The sequence below is a fragment of the Dermacentor albipictus genome, chromosome 7 (assembly GCF_038994185.2).
Source record: "Dermacentor albipictus isolate Rhodes 1998 colony chromosome 7, USDA_Dalb.pri_finalv2, whole genome shotgun sequence".
Classification (NCBI taxonomy): Eukaryota; Metazoa; Arthropoda; class Arachnida; order Ixodida; family Ixodidae; genus Dermacentor; species Dermacentor albipictus.
Window position 1 is genome coordinate 56,705,752 of NC_091827.1, and position 19,370 is coordinate 56,725,121.

Sequence of the window (19,370 nt, forward strand, 5' to 3'; positions counted from 1 at the left end):
TCACCTATTCGATTAGATTTCTTTTTTTGTTGTTTCTTTTCGAATTGCAGTCACTTTGGTAGAGCAGTAGCAATGCTCTTCGTGAAAGCGAACGAGCAGGCGAGAGTCGTCAACCTGTATATAGGTGGGCGGTGTCCTCAGTTCAGGCAGCCGTGGCATACGAATATCTTTCCAATGGTTTCTCGAATATTTGAAATGGTCAACTGTGCGCGACAAACCGTAACTCCTCTTCCGCGCGGTCCATTCTAGGCTTCTAGTGGCGCGCACGAACTCGGACCACTTCTGCCGCTTATCGATGCCGACGGTAGCGAACGAGCAAGCCAGGCGAGTGGCGATCGCTGGAGCAAGGTATAGGCTTAGCTCGCTGGCCGTCGGCGATGGCGATCCGTCCGCAGCTCGTATATTAAAGCGCCTGTATTCGTCAACACCAATCAGAAGAATAAGAATGGGCTGGGGTGCGCTTGGCAGGCATTCTCAGATCATGAACAGCAGGTTGCCATTATCCCTCAAGAGAAAAGTGTATAACAGCTGTCTTACTAGTACTCACGTATGGGGCAGAAACCTGGAGGCTTAAGGAAAGGATTCTACTTAAATTGAGGACGACGCAACGAGCTATGGAAAGAAGAATGATAGGTGTAACGTTAAGGGATAAGAAAAGAGCAGATTGGGTGGATGGACAAATGCGAGTTAATGACATCTTAGTTGAAATCAAGAAAGACAAATGGGCATGGGCAGGACATGTAATGAGGAGGGAAGATAACCGATGGTAATTAAATGTTACGGACTGGATTCCAAGGCAAGGGAAGTGTAGCAGGGGGTGGCAGAAAGTTAGGTGGGCGGATGAGATTAAGAAGTTTGCAGGGACAACATGGCCACAATTAGTACAAGAGCGGGGTAGTTGGAGAAGTATGGGATAGGCCTTTGCCCTGCAGTGGGCGTAACCGGGCATGACGATGATGATCATCATCATCAGCGTCACCATCAGCGTCTCCACATTTGTCGCTCATGAGTGGCAATACAATTAGCTTTACTGACGCCGTTGGAGAAAACACGCTAGCTACAGGCGAGCCGCTTGACCTAGGCGATGGCTGACCGCTTACGAGTCGAAATCATGCCAACGATTTTACGATTGCGCGCAACGTCTCATAGCATGCAAAATTTCGAAGTCACTTTGCTCTGAGTTATTTCGTGTCAGAAGCAAATTGTAGCGGATCTCTGTGCCGCCGTCAGCGGCGAAAGAGGCCAGCGTCTCGACCAGGGAGATAAAAAAAAAAAGCACCTGTATATATGATCGGAGCGGCGACTCTTGCTTGTCGGCACCGCCCCTCCGGGTCTGCTAGGACTTCCGGTTAAGCCCTCTGGAACTTTTGTAGAAACCCGCGAAGGACCCCACAGGAAGAGCGGTCGATGGGCAAACGCGGTGTTTTAATGGAACGACAGTGACGATGTCTGATCGGGGCTCTTCAGGACCAAATAAAGTTCATTTCACTTCAGTGACGATGTTGAGAGCTATAGTGAGCCAGGAAGAAGTTTCTACTCACTCCACACCAAAACATCAAGGGTTATCTTCGCGTCCTTGGCAAAAAGAGAGCTCGGTTACACCATATTTATAAACGATTGTGAAGTATTTCAGTAGGCCAGACAACGTCTTGTGATCGGTAGTCACAAGGATCCTGTCCTTGTTGTCTTACCGAATGCCCAATTGCACTTTGTTTCGTAGTGTCGACTCTGGTGAGGACTCCTATATAGGGGTGTTCGACGACGTTGCTCAACGTTGAACATCAGAAGCTGTCGGTTAATTTTCTGTGGTCGTTGCCTTATCTTCCTCGAAACAGTTCGAACGTCAAGAGATGTGCAGCGTTGACAAAGCACTCGGTGAGACGAACAGCTCGTTTTGTATTTGCACTGCTTTGATTTTGCGCAAATGATATCCGGTGCGTAATGCATCGTTGTCCTTGCTTTATTGGATATCTGCGCCAGTGGTAGTCACGATAGTCTGTTTAGAATGGTCCGACGTTTGTTGTTTGTGTCGCGTAGGAAGACGATTTACAGCAGCCTATAAATTTATAGAACCCTCAAGCTGCAGAATTGGGGGTGTTCGACAGGTGAATTTTGTTGTTGAGATGCAATAAAAAAGCCCATGCATGAGCTCGATGCACGGCGAACCTTATATCTGAACACGTCAAGATTATGTGCCTGCAGTATTATACTATGCGACAAAATAGTTTATTTTTCTTGGCTAACTTCACTGTCAAAAAAATGCATGACCAGAAGTTTTCTGGGTCATGAATGCACTGCTGCCAAGAGTGGACGAAAAGGGACCCGCCGTGGTTGTTCATGTGGCTATGGTGTTGGGCTGCTGAGCACGAGATTGCGGGATCGTATACCGGCCACGGTGGCCACATTTCTATAGGGGCAAAATGCGAGAACACCCGTGTACTTAGATTTAAGTTCACGTTAAAGAACCCCATGTGGTCGACATTTCCGGAGTCCTCCACTACGCCGTGCCTCATAATCAGAAAGTAGTTTTGGCACGTAAAACCCCATAATTTCAATTTTTTGGACGAGAAGGGTCTGTTTAAGAACGCGAGCGTGTCATGGTGTACGCATCTTGGCAGTCTTGTGGTTATTGCACGTGGCATTCATTGTTTCCCTCCACCAACAACGAGGAACGCTAATATCTTATAAAAGTCTTGTCGGTCACGAGGAAAAAACAATTCTATCCGCGTGACAGGAATCGTGGTTTAGTACGCTTTGAATTAAACACTCTCTGCGCCAGTATTTGTCAGCGCCATGTGTGTGGTGGAATTGAATTAGGCGTTGTTACGTTTCGCCTACGACGCGCGGTAAAGCCAGCGCGGATGCAACGTACGCCGGAGCTTCGTTCCAAGCGGCGGACATTTTGGCCCGTTCGGAGCGGCCGCGAGCGCGCCCCGCCGAGCGCGTCCCGGCATGTTCAGTGCCACGTGTCTTTGTGTGTGCGTGTGTGTGTGTGTGCCCACGCTTGTCAAAGCGCGGCAGCCGGGGAGAGGAGCTCCCCCAGTGTGAAGCGAGGAGGTCTGTCCGGCGCCGGCCCGGCTGATGCGTCACCTCCTTGTCCCAACGTGTCTATCAGTCCGTCCGTCGCCGCTGTCACGTGGTGTCGTCCCATGACCTTCCCTCTTGCTCTCAACTCCGAGAGTATAAGAGCAGCTGCCCCCGGACGCCAGGAGAGAGGCTCCGATTTCTGCTGTTGAGTAACGTGCTCTCCCGTCTCTCTACTTCGGTCGACCTGACCGCCCGCTCTTTGCGATGCTAGAATAAACAAGTTGTTCTGTTAGCAGTCGCCTCATGCTTTCCTGGGACCTTCGGATGCTTCCAGTGTGCCCCAGGCCGCCAGGCCAACGCTTCCCTTGGGGCTTGCGGCCCAGTTGCAATAACGGGCGTCAGCACTGAAGTTCCAACAGCTGGTGGCCGCGCTGAGATTCCAACAGCCGGTGCCATCGGTGCGGTTCAAACATCTGGTTGCCAGCGGTGAGATCGCGACAACGGAGGCCAGCAGCGAAGATATGCGGTTGACTGTATGCTGAGCAGCACAACGACCATCCGGGAGCAGTGCAACGAGCCCTGTGTGATGACTGGTTGCCTTCAGCGGAACGACTGCGCTGAAATCTTGGCTGCGAGGTTTGGTGAGTGCGGGACTTTCTTCTTCTGAGTTTTGCCAGGCTTTTGTTAGTGTCAGAAACAGAGCTGGTATTTGTGGTTGTCGTTGCTGCCGGGTTAGTTGCGGCAAGACAATAGTAGGCAGTAGAGAAAGCAGCATTCAGAGCAGCCATGGATTTGAAGTCGTTGCGCAAACCGAAATTGTTGGAGCTTGCAAGAGAGTTGGGTCTGGATGTCTCAGACAAACTCAGAAAACCAGAACTGCTAAGGGTTATTCTTGAGTTAGGAGCTGAGGATGACGAGCTGTCGGAATGCCTTGAGACCATTGAGGAGAGGGAGACTGCAAAAAGACAGGAGCTTGAACGTAAAGAACAGAGAGAGAAAGATGAGCTTGAACGTAAAGAACAGAGAGAGAGAGATGAGCTTGAACGAAAAGAACGAAACGAGAAAGAAAAAGAAGAGCGTGACCGTCAACACGCTTTGGAAATGAAGCGTCTCGAGGTGGAGATGGAACGCGCTCGTAATGGAAGTCAGGCACACGGTGCAGGAGAACGAGTATTGTTTAAAATGACTGACCTGATGCGGCCGTTTAAGCTTGGAGAGGACATTGGTTTGTTCCTGGTTAACTTTGAGCGAACGTGCGAGAAGCAGGGGTTCTCTCGGGAAACGTGGCCACAGCGCTTGCTCACTTTGTTACCCGGCGAGGCGGCCGACGTAGTCGCTCGCTTGGAGAGAGAGGAGGCAGAGGATTTCGACAAAGTGAAATCGAGTCTGCTAAAAAAGTACAGGCTGTCCGCGGAGGCGTTCCGTCGGAAGTTTCGAGAAAATGAGAAAGGCAAAAGTGAGTCGTATACAGAGTTTGCCTACAGGCTTATGTCAAACATGCAGGAGTGGCTCAAAGAAGAGAAAGCGTTTGGTGACCACGAGAAAGTTCTGCAGTGTTTCGGGCTGGAACAGTTTTATTGTCGGTTACCTGAGAACGTGCGGTACTGGGTCTTGGATAGGCCAGACGTTAGTACGGTGGCTAGAGCCGCTGAGCTAGCCGAAGAGTTTGTGACGCGTCGGGCTCGCGGAGCTAAGGACGGTCAAAAGGGTGAATTTGGCTCTAAGTTCGAGAGGCCGAAGTTCACGCCCATGAGAGCAAAGGGGGACACACGTACTGCGGATGCGAGTGAAAGCAGTCCGACCGAACGTAAGGAGACGGCGGCAGCCGAAGCCGAACGCAGAAAGCGGTTCGAGACTAGGCAAGCGCGCGTGTGTTATACGTGCCAGAAGCCGGGTCACTTTTCGGCGCAGTGTCCGGAAACAAAAACAAAAGTCGTGTTTTTGTCGTTATGCAGCACTGACGAGAACATGAAGCTTCTCGAGCCTTACATGCGAGACCTCCTCGTGAACGGGAAAGAGTGCCGAGTGCTTCGCGATTCCGCAGCTACGATGGATGTAGTTCACCCCTCTTACGTAGAACCCGATATGTTCACGGGCGAGTGCGCATGGATCAAGCAAGCCGTGGAAGCTCATAGCGTGTGTCTGCCCGTAGCAAAAGTGCTTATTGAAGGACCTTTCGGAGCACTTGAGACGGAGGCGGCAGTGTCATCTATGCTGCCCCCCCAGTACCCGTACCTATTTTCGAACAGGTCCGATCACCTCCTGCGCGAGAAGGGGCTTTTGTTTGGTGAGGCTAGCGTTCAGGCCTTAACCAGATCGAAGGTTCGGGAGCTCGCTGCAAAGGCGGTAGTTGCGGGGCCGACGTTGTCGAACGATGAGAAAGGGTCAGAGGCGCAGCAAGCTGATATTCAGAGCACGCCCGAACTGCATAAAATTGAGCCTGTAGCGTTAAAGGCACCAGATACTGGAGAGGAAATTCTTGATGCGGGAAAGTTAGAAGAGCTATCTGCAGATTTGCTCGTCGCGCCTACGTCAGACGGACTTAATAGGTTGCTAAAAGTCAGCCGGTCGGCTTTGATAGCCGAGCAAAAGAAGGATGGCAGCCTAGAAAACATACGCTGCATTGTCAAGGAAGGTGTCGCCAAGAAAAATGCTCGCTTTGTGGAAAGAGGTGGGGTCCTGTACCGGAAGTATGTAGACCGCAGGGGAGTGGAGTTCAATCAGCTGATCGTGCCTCAGTGCTATCGTCAGGATCTGTTGCGCTTGTCGCATGGGGGTTCGTGGTCCGGACACCTAGGAGTTAAGAAAACTAAGGACCGTCTCTTGCAAGAGTACTATTGGCCAGGGTGTTTTCGGGACGCAGACCACTTTGTGAAGACATGCGACACCTGTCAGCGGGTGGGCAAACCAGGGGACAAATCGAGGGCGCCGTTGAAGTTGGTACCCATCATTACGGAGCCTTTTAGACGGCTCGTTATTGATACAGTGGGACCGCTGCCGGTAACAGCCACGGGGTACAGACACATTTTGACTGTGATCTGCCCAGCGACAAAGTTCCCTGAAGCAGTGCCGCTTAAAGAACTCAGCTCAGTTGAGATAGTCAATGCACTGCTGTCCATATTTGCGCGAGTTGGTTTTCCTGCGGAAATCCAATCAGATCAGGGCACAGTGTTTACTAGCGCTTTGACGACAGCCTTTCTCGGAAGGTGCGGAGTAAAGCTGTTACACAGCTCAGTGTACCACCCCCAGTCGAATTCCGTTGAGAAGCTCCACTCCGTCATGAAGCGCGTGTTGAGAGCATTGTGGTTTGAACAGCAAACTGACTGGGAGCTGTTTCTGCCTGGGGTGACGTTTGCATGGAGGACCGCGCCGCATGCGGCTACGGGGTTTTCGCCAGCTGAGATAGTGTACGGTCGCTCGCTGCGATCTCCGCTTCGCATGCTTCGAAACGGATCACTGCCCTCTCCAATGGCTGCAGACTATCTCTTCCACAAATGGCCGCCTCCTGCACTGGAGCCTCGCTTTGCAACAACATTCCTTTGAGGTGCGTTACAAAAAGGGGAGTCTCAACGGTAACGCCGATGGCTTAAGTCGAAGCCCCTAACGTGGGAATCAGCCTCAAAATTGTTTGTTATTGATGTTTTTCTTCCTGAGGCAGGATTTTTAACATATTGCTTTTGTGTAGTGTTTCAAAGTGATAATGTGCTTTCTAGTGCAATTTTCCGATTTGTGGACGCGTTCTGAGTGCTGCTAGACTACTGTAAGGAACTAGGCAGTAGTATTAAAGGGGAAAGAGCCTGGCATGGCTTAGTGAGGGTTGTGCCGTGCTTGCTGACTGAGCGGCTGAGTTTCGGCGTAGTTCTAACGCTTGCTGGGAACGAGAGAAAAATGAGAACTCTCCCGAAGTCACTTTGCAGTGTCCTCTGTGAACCTGAACGTGAGAACGAGGCCTTCTCGGTGCGCTGCGCTCAAGAAACGCCGAGGGACGACCGACTTCGGTTATGAGCATCATCGAGCGACATCCCTCCGGACAGCGGATGCAGTCCCCTGACCATCGGGATCTCCCTCCCCCGGCGGGGCGGTCTGTTACGTTTCGCCTACGACGCGCGGTAAAGCCAGCGCGGATGCAACGTACGCCGGAGCTTCGTTCCAAGCGGCGGACATTTTGGCCCGTTCGGAGCGGCCGCGAGCGCGCCCCGCCGAGCGCGTCCCGGCATGTTCAGTGCCACGTGTCTTTGTGTGTGCGTGTGTGTGTGTGTGCCCACGCTTGTCAAAGCGCGGCAGCCGGGGAGAGGAGCTCCCCCAGTGTGAAGCGAGGAGGTCTGACCGGCGCCGGCCCGTCTGATGCGTCACCTCCTTGTCCCAACGTGTCTCTCAGTCCGTCCGTCGCTGCCGTCACGTGGTGTCATCTCGTGACCTTCCCTCTTGCTCTCAACTCCGAGAGTATAAGAGCAGCTGCCCCCGGACGCCAAGGGAGAGGCTCCGATTTCTGCTGTTGAGTAACGTGCTCTCCCGTCTCTCTACTTCGGTCGACCTGACCGCCCGCTCTTTGCGATGCTAGAATAAACAAGTTGTTCTGTTAGCAGTCGCCTCATGCTTTGCTGGGACCTTCGGATGCTTCCAGTGTGCCCCAGGCCGCCAGGCCAACGCTACCCTTGGGGCTTGCGGCCCAGTTGCAATAACGGGCGTCAGCACTGAGGTTCCAACAGCTGGTGGCCGCGCTGAGATTCCAACAGCCGGTGCCATCGGTGCGGTTCAAACAGCGTGTACACGCATCGTATTTTCTTTTGACATTCTATCTACAATAGGTTGCCTTTTCCATGTGTGTCGGTACGTACCGTTCATGTTGACGAACAACAAAGGCTTTTTGCATATAGGGAACATACGATGCCCGTTTGTGTAAGACGTGACTTATCCTGCCATTCGTGTTGACGGATAACTACGACGGTTTCTGCTGACGTCCCTGCCTGTTTCACATCAGGGGCGTCCTCCTCCTACGCCATGCCGCTTACAGTGTGGTGGACTCCTCCGAAGGCCCAAGCCTTCGACGTTGTTACTACAGGGAATGGTACGGAGACCGTCGTCGAAGCGACGGCCACAATAGTTGGTAACTCTGAGGTCTACTGCGTTAAGCCCATGGGAGGCCTTAACTTCCAAGTCACCGTCAAGAGCATGGTTTCCATGACTGCAATCGTCGATGCTGGCCACCTTGTCATCGGTGGCGAGCGTTGTCCTGTCGTTTCCGTCAGCCCGCACGTCATCAACGTAACCTGACTCTTGTTGCCGTCCTTCGTTCCGAACGAAGTCCTCGTCAGCGCTGGTCTTAGGAGCGGACGACGTGGCCTGCTCACGGGCACCCGCTTCGGCCGGATGGAAATGAATAGCAGAACCCCTGTCGCTAATTAACCGAGGGTCTCTGGTCACCGCGTGACGTTTGACTACCGCGGCTCGCAATGCGCGCGTCGTCGGTGTGGCTCCCGCGACCATTACCGGGCATCGCAGCGATGTCATCGCATTGTATCTCGGGAATGAAGAAAGCTTATCCCGTAGCTAGCTTTCGAATTTTCACTGAGTACGGAAATATTTCGGGTGCTGCACCAAATTTTTCAAAATGTCGTTATTTGGTCATTGGTTCCCCGCAGATACGCCTGACCTTTTTCCGTCTTCAAAAGAGCGATTCTATTCGTATTTTAGGCCTTGATTACACCTATGATGGCATATCGGACTCTGTGTTGCTCTCAATTCTTGAAGCTCTAAGGAGAAATATTCAGGATGTTCAAGGGTATGATTTACCCTTCTTAGAAAGAAGGTACTTAGCACAGTCTGTAATTTGCGACCGTGTGTGGTACGTTTGTCACGTTGTACAGCCACCATTACGGGTTTATAGGTCTTTGCAGCCCCTTCTTGGTTCCTTCTTCTCGTCGGTCAATACAGAACTGGTTTGTCGCGCGGCGTTTGGGCCACCACGCTCTCGCGTTGGGTTCGCCTTACCATCAGTGTCAGTCCGCTGCCGGCTGCCTGCTCTGCAATTTCTGCTCCATCTGTTACAGTGTGATCAGTGTCCCGCGCGCGAACTCGCCTGCTATTTCCTTGGCACAAAAATTCGTTACATGCTACCGTGCGTACACTTAAATCGCAGAATACAGTTGTTAAACGCACCTGCGTTGTACTCTACGGCCGCGGCATTTTATCGCCACGTACAACAGGCATGCCCTGATGTAGACGTTCTCGAAAACCGTGTTGTGGATATAATGTCAGCCATACTGCTTCCTCTGGTTCTCCCAGCGTGTCGCGCACGCTCCAATAATGTGCCGTGTGGTGCGATAATGGCATCATTTCTACATGGCCACCTACGCGACTTCATGTGGCGTCTAGGGTTGGCAAGTGCTCCCAACGCGTGACAGACTACATCTGTGGGTCCCATCTTCGCTGTGTCACAATTGTACCTTAAGAATGTAACAAGCACGCGCTGCTGTAATGCGTCGTTGCTAGGGTACGTTTGAGGGCCATTCATACTGGTTTCCATGGCCTTGGAGTTAACCGCTTTATTACACCTGTTCGCTGCTCACGTGGCCGCTTCTCGCGACTTTCAATTGCTGCGGGGGTGCTTTTTCTCTGTGGCGTAACTGGTGCGAGGCAGCTGCCGCCAAGCATCGTCACCGCGCTCTGTTTCCACTTCTGGGGAGGCTCTACTCCGAGCTACTGTCGTTTCTGTCGGAGGAGTTGTTCTTCCGTGGGGAAGAAGAGTTCCTTTGGCAGTGGTCATGCCGTTTCCTGTCGGTGGCTGGTGGACGCGTATGGCTTAATTATTGACCAACCTGGTTCATGTAGCCAGGCCATCAAAAGCATTCGTTGGATGTACATGTATGTAGGCGCCCGAGATTTCTGTGTGCTGTCGTACGCAGGATCATCTTTTTACATACACATCTCATAGCATCGCTGCATGCAACGTCATTTTGTGTAATGTGACAATTGTGCGTTTCCGTGGGTCTGTGTGGTTATGTTAGTGAGTGTGGACTAGGGCACTTCTATCAAAACATGTCGTGTATACAATACTTCGTACTTCGTTTGTGTTATCGTCCTGGTGGAATTGTACCGCGGTTGTGACTAAGTGTTCGTATCGTCTCTAGGTGAAATAAGCGTTTTCACTGGTCCCTGTTCAAACATACTCCTGTCTTCGTACTTTAGGCTTTCTGTATTATCATTGCTGCATTTCTTTCGTCGTTTGGTTGATGGTTCTTGAAGAAAAAGAACTTTGGTATCCCTACGTGGACGAATGCGAAAGCACTGGGAAGTCTTCCCTTTGACAACTCGTTTTACGAAACGTAACGGTATGGTTTTCACGTTGCCTCGTAGCATTATCGCTTCACGTTCCTCGGCGTCGTTCGTGCACATGGCGCCGTGATAGCGGTAGTGTACCACGACTGCTGCCGTTTCTGACGAAGCATGCGTCTAGATGCGGCAGAGAGAGCCACAAGATTTAACGGTATGCGGTATGGTGTTTCACGGGTGCCTCTCCCCTTTTTCTGTCCCAGGTGCATTCGAGACCCGTCATGTTCCTGGGCCGACGCACCTCCCCTTCGAACAAGAAGGGCGCCGCCAGCGCCGCCTCCACGTCGTCCCTGTCCGACCACTTGGAGCACTATCCCGTGCACAAGGCGAGGCCGCACGCACGTGTTTCATCTTCCCGAGACCCGGGGAGGTATTCGGCAAGAGTCCGCCAAGTGGACACGTCCATTTCGTTTGCTGTTTAAGCTCTGTGATTGGATGGGCTGAGCTGTGCGTCCGCAGCAACCAGGCGCCACAGCCAATCAGCATTTCAGGAGCAGACGAAAGGGACATGGTCCACTAGGTCGACTCTTACCGAATACGTCCCGCGAACACAGCTCAGCGACATGATGGCTTTGCAAAGGGGTTCTCACTACCGACTGTTCGTCAAAAACGTGAAACGAAATATGATTTTTTGTTTTGTTCGAAAGCCACTGTTATATGACAGAAAAAGCGTCTTCGTGTACGTGGACAAAGTAACCCGTCTTCTCGTGTTTGAAACGGCGAGAGCTGCGTTTCTTCGCATAAACGCAAATTAATCCGCAGTGGCGACCTCTACGGCGTGCCTCATAATTCGATCATGGTTTTGGCATGTAAAAGCCCCAGAATTTGATTTATGTTTATAATATGTGGCTCCGGCTATATCTATTGGACTCGAGACGACAAAAATGATAGAAGAAACAATTCGAGTACGGCAACATCAGTTCTAAAGTTCACCTTCACAACTGATGTTCCTGGTAGTTCACAAGATATAACACGGGCTGGCCAGCGGCATATGAGGTCATTCTTGAAGGCCCCGCTGCAAGCACAACACTCGGAAACACTAATACAGGAATAGCACGCTTCTGTGTGTTCGTGTTTCCCTTAACGAAAACATGAACACACCGAAGCGTGTAAACAGGAATATGTGCGATTCCAGGAGGAACAAGCGTAATTACGTCGGCAAGTAGGAAGTAAAAGGTGCCATAATCAGATTAAGTGAAATTTTTGTTTTCTTTTCGGAAAAAGAAGGTCCATTTCTCCAGAGACCATATCCCGCCGTGGTTGCTCAGTGGCTATGGTGTTAGGCTGCTGAGCACGAGGTCGCGGGATCGAATCCCGGCCACGGCGGCCGCATTTCGATGGGGGAGAAATGCGAAAACACCCGTGTACTTAGATTTAGGTGCACGTTAAAGAACCCCAGGTGGTCGAAATGTCCGGAGTGCTCCACTACGGCGTGCCTCATAATCAGAAAGTGGTTTTGGCACGTAAAACCCCATAATTTATATTTTTTTTATATTCAGCTTGCATAACTGCGCCGCAACATTCCTCTCTGCCTTTCCTCTCCGCAGGTTCAGCTGAACACCACCGACGTGGTTCGCATCCGCCACCTGCTGTGGCAGTTCAACCCGCGGTTTCACGAGCTCATGCTGCGACGCATGAGCGACGCCGACACCAAGCTCGACGAGCCCCTGCCGCCGTACGGGGCGCCGGGCAGAGCGGCCTGGCGAAACGAGCTCGCCAAGGCCAACAAGGGTAACGCAAATCGACCGGTACCAGTACTGGTACCGGTCGCTCGACTGACCAGAGAGTCGATCCGTATACCGGCCGCCAATCACTTTGTCTCTCTATCACTTCGTGGGTAGCTCGGCGGGTTAATCGTGCGATCGACTAATCCCACAGTCTCTTAATGTAACGTAAAAAGTTACGTTTCATTTATTACCTCCTCAGTGGCCGCCCGGAGGTGTCACATGAGGGGAGAGGGGAGAGGGGATGGGCGCTGGGCGCTGGGGTAGTGCAGCGACGAGCGTGCAGGCTTTAGAGAGTAATAAGACTGAGGAAAACAACGGTTCAGAAAGAAGCGCTGATAAAAAAAAAGTTGCATCAGTAGAGCATTTTACAGTATGAAAACGTGGTCCTGTAGTGACGAGGGTCGTGTGATATCCTGCTTAGGGGACGCGTTGATGCAAGGAGCAGCACGAAGCGTTCGCCATGCCCACTGCCGGTGCTCTTCACATCGCCAGAGTTGCGACTTAGCCAGCGTTCGCGATCATCGAGTGAGGTCTGTTCATGTTTCCATGCAGTGTGCGCGCGTGGCACTGCGTTTCTCAATTTATTTAGTAGGGAAAGGTTTACTTCAGTTTATGCATCCAATAAAACTACGCACCCTGCGCGCTGTAGTTACCTGTCGCTTTTATATCGCCATCAGCAGCTTCCCCTATCGTGCAAAACTGCGACTTTTTTGCAGCCACCCTGTGTTCGGCGTAATTGTTGCCATTTTGTATCGAGCAATTTCGACGCCTTGTCGGGGACATTAATGTGCCTTCATGTCAGGCTTCACGTGCGAAAAGGAGTTGCCGGCACCGTCTGTTGGCGCCAACACTTCTCTACTTGTAATAATAATAATAATAATAATAATAATAATAATAATAATAATAATAATAATAATAATAATAATAATAATAATAATAATGATAATGTTGATGATGATGATCGTGACAATGACAAAGCTAGCGAATTTTCTGTACTTACGCGTCCGTTTGCGGAGACGTTTCTATCGTGTTTCAACTGCGGACCTTCGCCGCAGCCGCCAGGAAAACCCCCGTAAGTCGACGCCGCGGCATGGCGGGCCGCAACAGGGCCGTAGCCGCGGCAGGCCATCCGGTCTCCGCCATGCTCGGCGGTCCGGGAGCGTCGTCGCTCGTGCCCTTCGCGGGGTTGCCGTCGTCGTCGTCGTCGGCGGCGGCGTCGGGCGCGCCGTCCCCGACGTGCGCGTGCCGCGTGAGCTGCCGGGTGGCCCGCTGCTCGTGCGCCAAGGCCCGCACCCGCTGCGACCCCGCCCGCTGCGTCTGCCTGGCCTGCGACAACCCGTTGAACCTGCTCGAGGCAGTGGGCATCCCGCTCGCGGAAGCCCAGGCGGACCCGTGCCTCATGCAGGCCGTCTTCCAGGTGAGCGCGCGCGGAACGAAGCCGCCAATCGACTTCCCTGCCGTATACACGACGTGTTGCTCGTCTTTCTCGCTCCTCAAATGCCAGTTGATTTTTGGATTTTCTTCGTTGTGCGTTGTCCTTCGGAAATATCGGGAAATGGGAAGAATCTTGCGTGGACCGGACGACCACAATGGTAGTAGACACATAGACGGGGCGACAAACAGACCATATGGTATTACTGTTGTAGTCGTTTGATTCGCGCAAACTCCTTTATATTTACTGTCGTGCGCCAAGGAGCACAGCAAGAGCCTACGTTCTTTGGAAATATGCACGCTTGGTTGTCATACGCTTTCGTAACTGTGTACCAATGGGTAGGCGAGTCGAATCTGATGGTGTTGCTTTATTTACGTGCAAGAAATAAATCGGCTTAGTCTCAAATAGGCATAAAAGTGCTATAGTAAATCTTCCTTGACCAATCGCCTACCGTCTGCATATCCTAATGTATAGAGCGAAAAGCTTCGGCATAAATTGTGAGGCTCCTGTCGCTATGTGCTATAGGGTATTAAGAGGCGACGCTCGCGTGCTTAGATTTAGGCGCACTTTAAGGAACCCCCTGACGGTCAAAATTAATCCGCAATCTCCTCCACTCTGGCACGCCACGCAATCGGATCGTGGTTTTGGCACGTACAAGAACCTTTTAACTCAATGGTTGTTTGACGTGTCGCCGACGAGCGGCACAACCTCGCATCTGCATGCAACCAAATCACGACGTCCACGCTCCTTTCGCACTGACCTCCGCAGGTGTCCGACCTCCCGTGGTACCTGTGCCAGCAGGTTCGCCTCAACTGCTGCCCGGAGTCCGTCATGGTGCGCGAGTGCATCCCGGGCCCGATGCCGTGCCCGCGGTGCCGGCACCCCGCGCAGTACTCGTGGTGCGCCAACACGCTCTTCCACGGCTCCACCAACCACTGCTCGGTGTGCGTGCGCTGCAACCTGTTCGCCGGCCAGCACTGCCAGGTATTCCGAGTCTTTCGGCTCAGTGCGTTGGCGGGCTGGTTGGCGCGAATCCGTAATGCAACACAACGGACACAAGAGAGACGACAGGACAAGTGCCTTGTCCTGTCCCCTCTCTTGTGTCCGTTTGTTTTGCACTAAACAGTGGGATTATGGATTCCAAGTTTTCTTTTTTTTTTCTTTGACATGGATGCAGAGAAGGGTTGCTACCTTTTCAAGGTGAAAGGGAAGAGTTGGAGGAACGCTAAAGAGCTACAATAAATGACTTTGCACTGGTAGGCTATCATTGCAAAGCTATTCTTCACTCATAGGGGGGGGGGCTCAACAGCTTGATTACTGTAGGAGAAAAATGGTAGTCCGAATCTTGCCCTTTTCTGAAGTTAGTGCCACAACCTCAGCGCCGGTGCGTCACTGTGACGTCGCTGATTTGTCGTCCTTGGGGCGTTTTGGCGCAGCAAATGTTATAGAAATGGGCTATGTTTTGAGTCCTTTGTTTGCTTAGAATACGAAGTGGTCCATTTTTTTCCCCCAGTTAACAATTAACTCGGCCCCTTAGGACGTTGCCAAGATACCTGTAGCGTCATGACAACTTGATGGGACCGCGCGGCAAAGTCGCTATTTTTTCGTTTCTTTTTACGAAGATTCCTTTGACGGGAAGCTGTTGTTGTGCTGTTGCAGAAACGTGATTTACTATTACAGCCACACTTAATATTCCTCTTCAGTGTCTCCTTTAGGAACACTAAAGAAAAACACCAAGTCAGTTTATAATTGCAATGTTGCGTCTGGTTCCTTTAGATTACGCATACTTTAGGGATAGAAGAATAACCTGTTTGAGCGTTGGCATACTTGGTGCCGGTCTGTGTGTGTCCATTCTGTGGTACGTGTCTAATGTGCTGAGAAACCACAAACAAAGCACAGCCCTGATTATGCGCCGTCAAGTTTAATGACGTCTCAGCGAACTGGTGGGAAAGCTATGAGAGGCACTGTCACCTGTCTTTCTTTTTTTTTGCGTTTTCAAGCACGTCCACCTTCCTATTATGGAAAGACTACCTTTTTCGGTATTCTAGAAGCGTAACTTACACTTTTGCCTTGAGTGTCTCGTTAAGGCACGAAAATTCGGTAATTGGTACGGTCGCGGTCAGTGTTTCCGCGTTTTAAAGATGTCCGTGGCATCATGTCGGTGCCCTTTCCGAAACTGCCAGCCTCTTGCATCTTACCGCGCGTTTTCGTTCGACGCGCAGGCCTGCAACTCGTGCTACTACTACAGCGGCAACGACAAGAACTGTCCCCGATGTCGCCGCACTCGGGGAATGGAGATCGTGCAGAGGCAGGCGGTGGCAGCGACCACCGTGCAGCTGCTGTCCATCCAAGCGTTTCCCGAGTACCAGCAAACGCAGGCGCAGCAGTCGGAGGCGCCGGCCATGCTGCAAGCGATCGACGCGCCTCCAGCGACAGTAGTGCTGAACGATGCGCAGGCCTCCCAGACCGCGACTGTGGTCGTGGAGGAGCCTCAAGAATCCAGCAATGACGCTGCACTCGAACCCGAAGACATAGTTCCTGACGTAGTTCCTCACGTGGTTCGTGACGTAGTTCCCGACGTGGTCCCCGACGTACTGCACGACGTGATCGTAGTCCCTGGCGGTGACGACAGCTTTGAAAAGCCCGCTGCGGCTGACGTAATTCAAGCGGAGGACAAAGCGGCAGTAATTTGCGGCAACAGCCAACCCGGCGACAGAGACAGCGCGCCTCCGCTGGTCGTTGACATTTAATTTAGTGAGATAGGAACTCGGCGTGTGTTGGTCACAAACGACAGTTGCAGCCTGCCGTTCCGCTTGTGCCGGAAATTCGCCTCGTTCCGCGTCACGATTTCTGTCCACAGTAATGTTGGTTGACCGCGGACTTAAGGTATCTAGGTCTGCTTGGCTGTGATTTCGGTTGTTACTTGTCACGGCAGGTGTTGTAAGGGAAGAGAATTTGATAGGTAGACGGGCGTAGCTTTCAGGATTCATTGCGTACTTGGCTAAGCTAGACTATGTTGCGGGGATTCGGATCGGGTAAGGTACCTCAGGTTCAAACGGTGGCGATGTCGCTCCTGACAAACAACAGGTGAACAAAAATCGAGTCTCGCAATACACGTAAGTTGTGTCCATTCATGGCAACACGGAAAGTGGTAGGGCGCTACAGTTTACTGCTGATTGTAATTTTTCAAATGTGTATTGGAGTAATGCCAGAAATATTGAATGCTGAATGGTCGCGTCTATACTGTCAACTCATCGAGCGCACATTGCGGGGCACACTTGACCTCTGGAAGTGTTATAGTCGCAGGGTGCGTGAAAAAAATTATTGTAATATATTCTAGTGTTCGTGACTTAAAACCGCAACTTCTCCTCCGAGTAGTTTGTCAATGGCTTGGCTGCTACTATTATGTTCTCATTTGTACTAGTCACTTGGGGTTACCCTGACAAGCCGGACGGATTTCGCGAGAACAGCGTCATTGCGTCGCTTCTGTTTCTAGAATACTCACTTTGTATTCGACGTTACGTAATTCCGCGCAGGTTGCGCGGGCGAGTCTTGTAGTGTTCCTTTTTATACGTAGAGTGTGCGCTTCCAAGACCTCAACCTGTATTGTTCCGCGAGCCTTTGCGGAATGTTCTTTTTTATCCTCGTTTCGTTCATCAGTGTCCGCTTCGCTGGAGACATGTCGTTCGATCTACTACTTTAAAAGTTCGAGTAAATTGCTCCAAGGGAGCTGTGTCACGTGCTCCACGTAACCTCTGCCCTCCTCCACCCCCCCACCCCCCGTCCTTGCTTATCGCGCCTCACGTATTGTATTGTTCCACTTCGAGATCACTAAAGCCTCGCACGTACACCCTCACACGCGCCAACCGTCAATGCATGTTTGAGCGCCGCAAGATATAATCTTTTTCCCGGTGATCTTTTGAAAAATGTAGATGCTGCAGCTTCACGCCGCATTTTTTGCGACCTTCCAGAAACGCACTATAGGGAAGCTGCTGCTTCTTCGGTCGTTTCAAGCAATGTAATGCAGCTTTTCTACAGCATTCCGCTAGCGGGAACACAGGGAGCCGCGAGGTATCCGAGGTTCTCTGACTGGCGCTTTGCACTTTTCTCAGAATCTCTCATATATGGCATTTTTGTTTTCCTTATGGCACCGAATAGTTGTTACGTGCTCTTGTATCTGAACACGGCATGGTATACTTCATGCTGCAGAGCAAAATGCATTCGTTTGAGGCAGACTCGTTTGCTTGTACAACAAAGCAGTGGTTTTCGTGTTCATGCAGCAATGCGGAAATGCAGTCGACGTTCCCGTCATGAGGCAATGACCCCGCTTCATGTTCCTGCTTTGCAATTCGGTTAGTTGACCCATGCGCAGTCGTTAATCGCTTGCTGAGCTGATCGCAGTGTTACCTTTAATCTGCAGCCTGTTGTCCTTGCGTCGTTGTTACCGTTTCGAAAGACAGAAAATTTTCAAATGAAGCTGTTAAGATGATTTATTTATTTATTTATTTATTTATTTATTTATTTATTTATTTATTTATTTATTTATTTATTTATTTATTTGTAGTTTCTGTGTTCATTTCTTTACTTATTTGTTATATTTTATTATTTGAAGTTCTCATTGATATCTCGGCAGATTGTTGCTACAAACGCTAGTTGGGTTAAGGTATAAATCATTCCTTCATTTGCTTTGATATGCATTCGCTCGATGCATAGCATCACAAATTTTATGTGTCAACATAAATTTTGCATTTGAATGCAGCATTGTTCTAGATGTGAGTCTTTTTCTTATCGCCCTGTTTATATTCGTGGTCGTATGGGTCAGTTCGCAGCATGGTACAGCTCCTGAAAATTTTTGCTAATTACTTGAAACTTGAAAGAACTGACTCGTACTGCTCGAGAATATGTGACTGTTTACATTCGGTCATTCTGTTAATGCTGTTGGCGAGCGAATGTATTTTCTTTTTTCGCGGCTGTAGCTTATGTCATGTAATGACAAACTACAGTTAGTGCTGCGCTCATTGGTGTATTCTTGTTTCCGCACATTAATATCTAAGTGAGATTCATTTTGTTTGATAAGGCTGGTGTGCACCAGCCAACACGATTTTTTTTCATTATTATTATTATTTTGAGCCAGAAATTCGCCGCGGTTTCTTTGGGTACCCTCGCACTCAAAGTGGGCTTCATTTTGTTTTGTAGGCCTGGAAGGCAAACCGGCCTTTCGTATATTTTGTGCCGCAATAAACGCACTACGTTTGTGTTACACTGAGTGTCTGGGTCGTGTGTCGCTGAAAGTTTGCTATGTGGGGTCAGCGGGGGTATTTGCAAAAAAATTTCTTCCACGGTCGCTACAGCCGCCTGTGATGCTTGTCAGTGGCCGTGTTGACCGGTCTTGTCCAATTTGTGTGTGTGTGTGTGTGTGTGTGTGTGTGTGTGTGTGCGTGCGTGTGTGTGTGTGTGTGTGTGTGTGTGTGTGTGTGTGTGTGTGTGTGTGTGTGTGTGTGTGTGTGTCTATTTTATTGGCACTACGATGGCTTCACCAAGTATCAACCAACTGGCTCAAGAGCCGGCTATGTTTAGTTACTTTGTGTGCTGCCCAGATTCCGAGGTTTCATCATATTCGTGCTTACCGGGAACCATGTGCGCACTGGCGAATACTCTTTTTTTTTCTATATTATATGTCTTCTATCGCCGCATGCAAAGCGAATTTCATTTTCGAATGTAATCTTAGCGAATATAATTACCTAGAGAATATAATCCGAAGCGAATATAATGTTAACGTTCCAATGTGCGGACATCCACCGCAGCTGCAACACAACGCTTCATAAGAAACGCCGCAAGTTAGCATGTCGACA

At 50.7% G+C, this 19,370-nt stretch overlaps 1 protein-coding gene across 3 annotated transcripts in view; it reads left to right on the forward strand.

The window, feature by feature from the left end:
• LOC135906781 (uncharacterized) overlaps positions 1 to 18,784 on the forward strand; it is a 76,231-nt gene extending 57,447 nt beyond the window's left edge. For all 3 annotated transcript variants that reach the window (XM_065438371.1, XM_065438373.1, XM_065438372.1), the window contains exons 12-16: positions 10,563 to 10,685; positions 11,907 to 12,090; positions 13,142 to 13,503; positions 14,287 to 14,502; positions 15,741 to 18,784. In XM_065438371.1, coding sequence (XP_065294443.1) covers positions 10,563 to 10,685; positions 11,907 to 12,090; positions 13,142 to 13,503; positions 14,287 to 14,502; positions 15,741 to 16,268 — 1,413 coding nt within the window. In that variant the 3' untranslated portion in view covers positions 16,269 to 18,784. The remainder of the gene's footprint in view (positions 1 to 10,562; positions 10,686 to 11,906; positions 12,091 to 13,141; positions 13,504 to 14,286; positions 14,503 to 15,740) is intronic.
• Positions 18,785 to 19,370: the final 586 nt, after the last annotated feature.